The sequence below is a fragment of the Hipposideros armiger genome, unplaced genomic scaffold, assembly GCF_001890085.2.
Source record: "Hipposideros armiger isolate ML-2016 unplaced genomic scaffold, ASM189008v1 scaffold_92, whole genome shotgun sequence".
In the NCBI taxonomy this organism is placed as follows: Eukaryota; Metazoa; Chordata; class Mammalia; order Chiroptera; family Hipposideridae; genus Hipposideros; species Hipposideros armiger.
Genome location: NW_017731442.1, coordinates 2,741,789 through 2,751,863, shown reverse-complemented (window position 1 = coordinate 2,751,863; position 10,075 = coordinate 2,741,789). Strand labels below are relative to the sequence as shown.

The window sequence follows — 10,075 nt, the reverse complement described above, 5'->3', positions numbered from 1 at the left end:
GACAGCACAGCAGTTTACTTCCTTGAAAAGAATCAATAAAAGCCATGCGTTGACCCGATTCGGTGGCTCAGTCTATCTCTGAAGGCTGAGTCCCTTGGTCTCGCTCTGAAATCTTACTTTTGTCTCTTGTACTTATTCAATCTGCGCCGCCCCTCTCGTGTCCCATTTGCCCTTGCCACGCTGGACGTGACACTCAGACATTCCTGGGGCTAAAATCAAACAGTCCTCTCCCACCCTCACGCCCCATGGAGTTATTTATCTGATTCATTAAATGACTTCTATTGGCTACAAATCATTCATATTCTCTCTTTTCACATTCTCACTCTCTTAGATAAAGGAGTGTTTTATCCAGGCATAATTATTCTTCTAAAAAGGTTATCCCCTTTTTATCCTTTCATTCTGTTATTATGCCTTCTTAAATTGCAGGTTATCTCGGAATAAGAATATTATCTTGTTTATCCCTTGGCTTCATCCATAATTTTCTGTATCCTTTTCTGCTTTTCTAGAATGCTAGTACAAGAAAGAACTTTAGAGAGCAGGGGTTAGGAAACTAGAGCCCATGAGCTAAATGCAGCCTGCTGCCTGTTTTTGTATAGCCCATGGGCTAAAAATGGTTTTTACATTTTTTAAGTGTTGGGGGGCAAAAAGAAAAATAATATTTTGTGAAACGTGAAAATTATATAAAATTCAAGTTTTAAGATACAGAAATAAAGTTTTATTGGAACTCAACTTCTCATTCATTTACTTATTATCTCTGGCTGCTTTCACACTACAACAGCCTAGTTGCAACCATATGGACTGAAAAGCCTCAAATACTTACTCTCTGGCCCTTCACAGCAAAAGTTTGCTCACTGATAACATATATATATATATATATATATATATATATATATATATATATATATATGAAAATATTGGGTTGTTGGAAAACTCATGATGCATTTTTGCAAAGAAAAACATAGAAAAAATATGTCATGACTTTTCCAACAATCCAATAGTAGATTCTGGGTTTTTTGTAGGTCCAGATCCTTATCTTATGCGTTGCCAGTAGAGGGAGCTTTGAACAAGATGTCATGACTGACTCAAGGTTGCCTGAAAAATATCTAGAATGTAAGGCCACTAAAGCAGTCTTAGGGCATAAATGAAATCAAATATCTCATTATCCAACAGACAGTTAGCCCTAACTTTCTTTCACTAAGTAATTCTCCAATGGATAGAGCAAAACAGAAGAAAGCTCAAACAAGCTATTTTCCTGAAGAGGTGTATCATACCACAGTTTTAAGCATCACTCTTAATTTTTAATGCACATGGGATAATGTGCACTTCAGGGATGGACTGTTTAAAGGGATCATATAATACATAATTTTGAAAGAATCAATGCTAAATCCTAATAAAGATAGGTTTTCATTTGCAAAGTTTGTTTAATGTAAAATTATGCTACAAACTCGTAAAGTTTCCTCATGGACTAGCTATGCAGTAAGATTTTAAAATGGTTTTAAGAAACTATGCATTGGCAGGTCTTACCTGTAGGGAAGACAGGTAACTGTCTAACTGTTACTTGAAGGACACTAGTAAGAGCCTCCCTCAAACCACCACCATTCCCAACAAACAGCTCAGCAATCAATGCCTAAAATTCTTTCGCCAGAGACTTACTCCTTTAGTTTAGGTGTTTATACTTATACCAATGGCTCTAGATGGATAAATCCCAGATGTCCTATAGCATGAGTTTATCAAATTATTTTTTTACAGAACTGGTAACAAGTGAGAGTACTAGGCAACTTGGTAGGAAGAAAACACAGGAGAGAAGGAAGGAAGGTGAGAATTGGTGAGTGCTGTGGTATGTTTTGTCTATTTTCCAATGCATTCATTACTACTCCTGGTTCCCCCCACAATCCATAAGGTCTTGTTACTAGGTCTTCCAAGTAATTTAGAAAAGTTCTTCAAAAGAAGTTTAAACACTTTCAAGATAGTGTCACAGTATCATCTATCACAGTTCATCTTAGAGATGATATACTATGTCAGAAAAGGGAGAGCTCTAGTATCTAATCCTACTTCATTAGTTGAGTGACCCTGGGCAAATTTCTTGGTCTCTTGAGGTCTTAGCTTCTTCACCTTAAAAATACTGTAAGATAGGATTCTCTACTGACTCTTTTAAGTATAAAAAGTGTGTTTTCCATAAACCTTCCATCATGTTTACACTGCTCATCTCTGCAGATGATTTTATCTTTCTGCTTTTTTCAGTTTCCTTTTTTTTAAAAAAAAGATTTTATTGGGGAATTGGGGGAAGGGAACAGACAAGTTGCTGTCCTTTTGTTCTCAGTCTAGATGTGGAGGACACCCCTTCACTGGCCCATGTTGGTATTATGATCATTGCGCTCTTCCTGGCTGAGGCAGATCAGTCGCCGGCCATTGGACTGCCACTCACGGCAGCTCACGCTGGCTGCTGGCCACTCACTGTAGCTCACGGCAGCCCACTGCAGCAGGGGCTGCAGCCTACGGGGTCCCCAGCCACTCTTGGCAGCACAGCTCCAGGTGGAGCTGTTGTTCAGCATCTTGGGTGCAGAGGGCAGTGTCACTGGCCCTCATATGTGGGATCCCAACCAGGGCCCTCTGGCGTCCCAAGCCAGTTCTTAACCAACTGAGCCACTCAGCCAGCCCCGTTTCCTTTTTTAGTGCAATTCTCAAGTTCCTCATTATCTAAAAATTCCTTTCCCTTATTTCCCTCAATTCCACTTTCCCTTGTCACTTCTGCCACTTGTATTCTATTATTCCTTCACATCTTCCATCTCTCCCTCTATTGGCTCCTTCCCGTTTGGCCTAAGAACATGTTCTTCTTGCCCAATCTAAAACTACCACCCCTTGGGCTAATCTTCCTCGTCTCTCCTCAAAATTAATCTCTTCCTCCATTCATATTCCAAGCCTTTGGGATCTTTTCCCCAATACTTTTTTTTTTTTTGGTGGGGGGGAACGACGACGACTTGAAAGATGCGCGCTTCCCCTGGAGCTCTCCAGTACCCAAATATGGGCCTTCCGCCCCAAATATGTCTCAACATTTCACACAAACGAGCGTCGTTTGCGAACGTATGTTTTAACTACCTTGCCGTATTTCCCAATCCCGCCACCCATTACAATCTAGAGGCCGTATCACTGGATGAAAAACAGCGGGATGAACACTGGTCTTTATTGTCTCCCACGAACTGACCTGGCATAATCGCCTGCAGACAGACACTTGACACACCGTCTACTCGAATTACCATCTACTTAGAGGCCCCATTTAGAACCCATTGCAGAATGGTATCTGCTGTTGCCGGGAAGGGGCTCCAATCTGCCTCTATTCTAGTACAGCCCCAAGCCAGCACCACCACTTCAGTCATGTTCAGTCGCCACAGTAGGCAACCCCTTAATGACGCCATCGCCGCCCACGTACCTGAGTGACAAACCCCGATGCTACGAAACGGCCCAGCACTAGCCCGGCAGCGGTTGGCGCGGACACCGGGTCCCAAGGGTTCGCGGCCTCCATGGCTGAGACCCGCCTCCCAGAATGGCGCCGACCATAAGTAGAACTCCAGGCGAAAGCGCCGCGCAGCTCGATGACGTCACAGGGCGTTTCCGCCGGGGCGGAAGCTTGGAGAGCGCATCCCCAGCTAGCGCGGGTCCTGGGTCTTCTGTGGAGCGAGTGATAAGAGGCGAGTCCAGGACTCCGTGATCCTCCATAATCTCCTAGCGGCGTCTAGCCTCGGGACAACTGCAAAAGTGCCGGGACCTGGTGGTCGGGCTCTCTCTGCTCTTCCCTTTCTGCCTTGCCACTCTTGGGTTCGCCCCCAAGATACAAAGATCTGCAGGTGACGGCTGGGGCATGAGACCCAGCCGGGAGGCCGACGGGGTGACTAGGTGCCTGGACCGAGGTGGTGACAGCTGCACTTCCTTCCCGCAGGGACCCGAGCTGCGGAGCTAGGATGGGAAACAATGCCATCCGCGCTCATGTGGAAACCGCGCAGAAAACTGGAGTCTTTCAGCTTAAGGACCGTGGGCTGACCGAGGTGAGACTAGGAGGGACCCGATCAGGAAATTTAAAGGGAGAGGGACGGCGGGGGCGGTGAAGTTAATTGGTAAGGGATTCTCCGCGCTGTGAACCCCTTTCTCCAGTTCCCTTCAGAGTTGCAGAAGCTGACGAGCAATCTCAGGACCATCGACTTGTCCAACAACAAGATCGAGAGCCTACCGCCTATGATTATAGGAAAGTTCACTCTGCTGAAGAGCCTCTCCTTGAACAACAACAAACTGAGTATGGCTTTTGCGCCTGGGAAGCTTTTGCTACTGATCAGCTGTTAAGAAGGGTGGTGTTCTCTTACAAGCTGATTTTTGTTGTTGTTATAAAACGGTTCAGAGAGCTCAAGACGCAGGAGAATGTCAGAGTCCTTGAAGCGTTCTCTCTCTTGTAATTACATCTACAACCCTCCTCTAGTATAATGATTGGTACTGGGATAATTTGAAGGGGAAGACCTTTGTTATCTAAACAGACCTAATTTTGCTGCTAATTTGGGGGGGAGGGAATGGGAAAAGGAGGGCCTTCCAAATCCCACAAAATTGCTGTCAGATTGTGTGGAGGCCCCTTTACAAAAGGAGCCATTATACATATAAATGCTTTCCTGCATTTTGATGGCACCCTCATCTTCGAAAACTATGTTGATAAAAGGGCAATTCTTAAAAATGGCACAATATGTAGGAATTCTGTATTAACAAGGGGCATAGCAGGCTGCCATATAGTTTTTACAAACTTCATCAAAGGTGTTTTTCAGCTGTATCCGATTTAGGTTTACATTTTTTTTTTTTTGCCAGCCATTCTTCCTGAGGAGTTAGGCAATCTGAAAAAACTAGAAACGCTAAGCCTAAACAATAATCACTTGAGAGAGCTGCCATCTACCTTTGGGCAATTGTCGGCCCTGAAGACCCTGAGCCTCTCTGGGAACCAGCTGGGAGCACTACCACTCCAACTTTGTAGCCTGAGGCACCTGGATGTGGTGGATCTTTCTAAAAACCAGATTCGAAGCATACCTGACATAGTGGGGGAGCTGCAGGTCATCGAACTCAACTTCAACCAGAACCAGGTCTAGCTTAAGGTTTTTTTTTTGTAGTGTATATATGGGTTTATGGTCTCATGAATAACCGGTTGTTCTGTAACCTGTAATCATGGAGCTGGGTATTAGAAGCTATTGAGAGGTATTATTGTATGGGCTGGACTAATTTCAAAGCCCAAAGTGCCATCGAGTTAGTTGAGACACTGTTTGTTATATAGGTATTTTTTTGCAGGGTGGGATGGGTAACAGGGTGAGATTATTTCAAAAGTTAAACTACTGTCTCACAAATCTTGAAGAGTTCTTCAGATCCTCCTCAAGCATGCCTCTAGTCATCTAGCAAGGAGCTATGTCAGGAAGAGTTGAAAAGAGATGTAAACTCATAGGTTCTCAGAGTTGGACATCAAAGGTAATTCAGTTCAATTTTTGACATTTGTCAAGTACGTGTCTTGCTTTTGTTGAAAAACTCAGTGCTCGGCATTCTGGAGATAGCCTATTTCATTGTTGGACAGCTTTGACGGCAGTATTTGAAATTTGTTTCCATTACTTTGAAAGCTTTTTGGTTAATATGCATCTGATTGGAGAAACAATCTTTGGTTTAGTATTAAGGCACAGATGATGAAACATTAAACATAATGAGACTACCAGGTGGCCTTTAGTTTTTCTATTATCTATGCTTCTAGATCTATAGTCCAATACAGCAGCCACTAGCCACATGTGGCTATTGAAATTCATTTTATTAAAAAATTCAAGTCCAGTTACCACTAGCTGTATTTTAAGTGTTCAAAAGCCATATGTGGCTAGTGGCTACCACATTGGACAGCATAGATATAGAACATTCCGATCATTGCAAAACGTTTTATTGGGACAAAACTATTCTAGACTGTAGTGACCTTACATTATTATGAAATTTAGTCTCTGAGGAGATTGGCCTCATCTTTTCCTTAAGTGGATGTTCTTCTTTTTTTTTTTTTAATTGGGGAATTGGGATGGGAACAATGCTGGGGAATTGGGGGAACAGACAAGTTGCTGTCGTTTTGTTCTTCAGTCTAGTTGTGGAGAACATTGTTTCACTGGCCCAAGTTGGCACCATCATTGCGCTCTTCTCTGGTGAGGCAGATCAGTCGCCGGCTTTTGGACGGCCGCTCACACTGGTTGCTGGCCGCTCACACTGGCTGCTGGCTACATACAGTAGCCCATGGCAACCCACTGCCACAGGGGCTGCAGCCTACCCCCTCGCCGGTGACTCACAGCAGCCCAGTTCCAGGTTGAGCTGTTGTTCAGCATCTTAGCTGTGGAGGGCAGTGTCACTGGCCCTCATATGTGGGATCCGAACTGGGGCCCTCTGGCGTCCCAAGCCAGTTCTTAACCATCGCGCCACTCGGCCGGCCCTGGATATTCTTTTATGTTCTTGAGCTTTTTAGGAAAAAAATGTGAATGTTTGGAAAAAACTTGGAAACAATTGTTAAACAATGATTAGCTGGGCACTCACTCCACATTCACCTATGCTGATGACTTTACCAGTGGTTCTCAGATCTTAGTGTGCATTAAAATAACCAGGAGAGCGTGTTAAAAGTTCACTGGGTCCCCACTCAGCATTTGATTCAGTAGGTATGGGGTGGGGTCTAAGAATTTGCATTTCTAACAAGTTCCCAGGTGATGGTCTGAGATAATACCAGGCAGAGCAAATATAATTTGGTGAATCAATGGGCAAAAGAGGTGAATAAATTAAATTGCTTGGTGTTGAGCTTGAGGGCCTAAAAGAAGAGTGGTGCTATTGAGAATAGACATGCTAAGTTGATTATGATGGTGCATCATCCAAGTGGAAATGCTGTATTAAAAACTGGAGACACAGGAAGTAGAATAGAGGTCAGAGGTTTAAATGTAGATAGATTCTGAGGTAAGAATGATAGTTTTAAGAATGGATAAGCTTTCTAGGAGAAAGTTTAGGAAGATCAAATATTAAGTATTAGGGACCACCGCACAAAAAATGTCCATAGGAACAAGAAGGAAAGCCAAAAATCAGGAATAATTCAAAAGAGGAAGAAAAACCCAGTACTTAGATACAACAGAGTTTCAAGGAAGGGGTAGACAGTACAATCAAACATTTATATACAAATAAATGACTGGCAGTAAATGTACCAAAATGTTTATGGTAGTGGATTACAGGTAACTTTTCTTTAAACTTGTGTGATTCTCCAATTTCTGCTTTTATCAGAAAATTTTATTTCCAAAAAGCCACTGGTGGACTTTAAATAGCCAGGTGTTCCCACCCTCCCCACCCCACCCAAAAAAGTGGAGGAGTAGTTAACAGAAGCTAGATGACAGAGGCTTCTGGAATGAGTAGGTAGTGAGAAAATGGAGGCGGTAAAAGAACTAGGACAAATAATCAAATAAAGGTTTTTTGTTTTAATTTAGTAAAAAATAACCATTACAGTACTTATGCTTTTTCCTGTTATTGTTTTTTGTTGTTCAATAGATATCTCAGGTTTCAGTAAAGATATCTTGCTGTCCTCGCCTTAAAGTTCTTCGCCTGGAAGAGAATTGCCTTGAACTCAGCATGCTTCCACAGAGCATCCTTAGTGATTCCCAGATCTGTCTGCTTGCTGTGGAAGGCAACCTTTTTGAAATAAAGAAACTTCGAGAACTAGAAGGCTATGATAAGGTGTGTATTAGTATACTTCTGCATTTCTAGTCTCTGCTCAGAGAAGAGAACAGTGAAGTAACTCACATAAATGTTTATATCTAGAGGCTGTCTGTATAATCCTGTTTGTCAACAGGATTTGTTTCCTATTTTGGAGATGGTTCTAAGAATCAAATTCCTGTACCAAGATATATTGGTGCAAATTCTTGTATACCAAAATGACTTTTTCTCTAGATGGTGTATGGTGAAGCATCTTTGTTTTTGGATAGGTTTCCTATTAAAACATTAAGAAATTTAAAAGACCCCAAAACTATGTACTTAAAATTTGCATTTAGAATAGGTAGATTTTGTAGGAAATAAAGTAACATAGCCAGTAAAACCTAAATGAAAAAAAAAATCATATAAAAACCTAAGTCCCAAATAGGCTAGTATTTGCTCATGCCAAAATACTACATAAAAATTTTTCTTTAATGATTTTTAGTACATGGAGAGGTACACGGCCACCAAGAAGAAGTTTGCGTGATGTTCTCCAGGAGCATGGGAATCCTTATAGGACACTGATTTGGAACCTGTTGCAATCTGGCTGAATCAAAGGCGCGTGCTGTTGTCAAGGATATCTGCAGTGAGGAGCTGATACTCCAGGAGATTATAATTTCATTTGATCTTTTTCCTTTCCAGAGCTTATCTCAAATAAGCTAAAAGGAATCTAGAGACAGAAAGAGTTCTCCATTTTGAGTCATGGATAGGGCAATGGACAGTGTTGATCTTCAAAATCATCATAAGTTTGGCTTTAAGAAACCAGTAGTAAGTTGCTATTTATACAGTGAGGGGATGCTGCCTGGTAATAGAATAGCTCCACACCTCAGCTTGACATTTCATGTGTAAGCTTTTATAAAGTCAGCTGCCATTCCACCTTTGTGTTAACATTTCACATTTTTTTGAAATTCAAATAATTTGTGAAAGGCTACTATGGTTAATCTAAGGATCTGTGATTTTATTCCAGTCTATCAGTTCAGTTACAGTATTTATACTTGGAATTTAGAATGTACATAAATATGTGACTGTCCTGATTGAAGTGTACTTTGTCAGAGAAGCACCAATACAACACTAAGAGATGTTCCCCAAGGCTGCAGTTGCAAATTCTTTATTGCAGGTGCCTTATTGGTAGAGGGCTCTGAAGAGCTAAAACCATATATGCAAAACTTGTACGATACAAGGGGTTTTAAGTATCAAGATTTTCCTGAAGCTTTGTTAGAAATAATGTCTCATTTCTGGTAATCCTTTTTCCTTTTTGTATTTATAATTCTACTAATCAAATTACCTATCAAAAAACTACAACAATATTTTAAAACCTATGTTTAACAAGTTTATTCTCTGAATGAAAGAATATACTAAATAAAGAATTTGTAATAAACTTTGGCTGGAAGAAAGGTTAATCCTTTAAAAGGAAGACATGAGAACTTTAACCTATAAATGGCCCCTTATTTGAAAATAAACTGATTAGAAAGGAGTTTCATTTTTGGGCTGCATGAGTACTGTGATGCCTTCATGTGACTCATAAACATTTTGTGGTATCGGACCCATGCTTACTAAGAGATACTGAAGGTACAAAGGTATTATGTGTCATGTATTGACAGTTCTCATTTTACAAACCTAGTTTCACCTTTAAGTCAAGAGATCGTAACAGGCTAGTATTTAATATATATGAGGAAGTCTCCTGACCTTAAATCTGGTCTAGGTATTCTTTTTCCCATGTTATTTTGTTTCTCATTTTGGGGAGGGACAGGGGTGTCAGTTTATCATTATTGAGTTTTTAAAAATAAACTTTAATGTTTAATCTTATTCGTCTACTCACTGAACAATTAATTTCTCTAAATATTTTATCAGTACTTATCATCTACTAAATCAGAACTTACAAATTAAACTTAAATGTTCCCAGCCATTTAATTAGTTTTAAAACTCCCCATCCTTATGACAGTCACCACTACTTTCACAACTTAGACCCAGCCTTATTTCCAGATACTCTTCCTTTTTTCCTCCCTCGCCCCTGACCTCTGAGTCAAGTTGTTCTCAGTCTAGGTGTGGAGGACACAGCTCACTGGCCCATGTTGGTATTATGAGGATTGTGTTCTACCCGGCTATGGCAGTTGGTCACCAGACGACGGCCGGCCGCTCATGGAGGCTCACAGCAGCCCAGCTCCAGGTCAAGCTGTTGTTCACAATCTTAGCTGTAGAGGGTGCAGCTTACCAGCCCATGTGGGAATTGAACTGGCAACCCTGTTGTTCAGAGCACATGCTTTAATCAACTGAGCTATCCGGCTGCCCCAGATACTCTTTCTTCACTGTCATTTGCCTA

The 10,075-nt window shown here is 41.5% G+C and overlaps 2 protein-coding genes across 4 annotated transcripts in view; one reads left to right on the top strand and one right to left on the bottom strand.

Annotated features, from left to right (window-relative positions):
• The window catches only part of HAUS2 (HAUS augmin like complex subunit 2), an 11,822-nt gene extending 8,235 nt beyond the window's left edge, over nt 1–3,587 (bottom strand). The window contains exon 1 of one of the 2 annotated variants that reach the window (XM_019645034.1): nt 3,428–3,587. In XM_019645034.1, coding sequence (XP_019500579.1) covers nt 3,428–3,520 — 93 coding nt within the window. In that variant the 5' untranslated portion in view covers nt 3,521–3,587. The remainder of the gene's footprint in view (nt 1–3,427) is intronic. The other variant, XM_019645035.1, reaches the window with a different exon arrangement.
• A 15-nt stretch (nt 3,588–3,602) lies between these two features.
• Nucleotides 3,603–9,561, top strand: LRRC57 (leucine rich repeat containing 57). Of its 2 annotated transcripts, none has more exons than XM_019645031.1 (6): nt 3,603–3,686; nt 3,935–4,040; nt 4,147–4,285; nt 4,840–5,108; nt 7,555–7,740; nt 8,201–9,561. In XM_019645031.1, exons 2-6 carry the CDS (start codon nt 3,957–3,959, stop codon nt 8,240–8,242), a joined length of 720 nt encoding a protein of 239 aa, XP_019500576.1. In that variant the 5' UTR covers nt 3,603–3,686; nt 3,935–3,956; the 3' UTR covers nt 8,243–9,561. The 2 variants fall into 2 exon arrangements, with proteins under 2 accessions (XP_019500576.1, XP_019500577.1); XM_019645032.1 differs by having other exon boundaries at nt 3,650–3,842.
• Nucleotides 9,562–10,075: the final 514 nt, after the last annotated feature.

Coding starts and splice junctions, on each gene's coding strand:
- LRRC57 (XM_019645031.1), top strand. CDS start 3,957: ATGGGAAACAATGCCATCCGCGCTCATGTGGAAACCGCGCAGAAAACT. Junction 4,041..4,146: donor AGGACCGTGGGCTGACCGAG/GTGAGACTAGGA, acceptor CCCTTTCTCCAG/TTCCCTTCAGAGTTGCAGAA. Junction 7,741..8,200: donor AACTAGAAGGCTATGATAAG/GTGTGTATTAGT, acceptor AATGATTTTTAG/TACATGGAGAGGTACACGGC.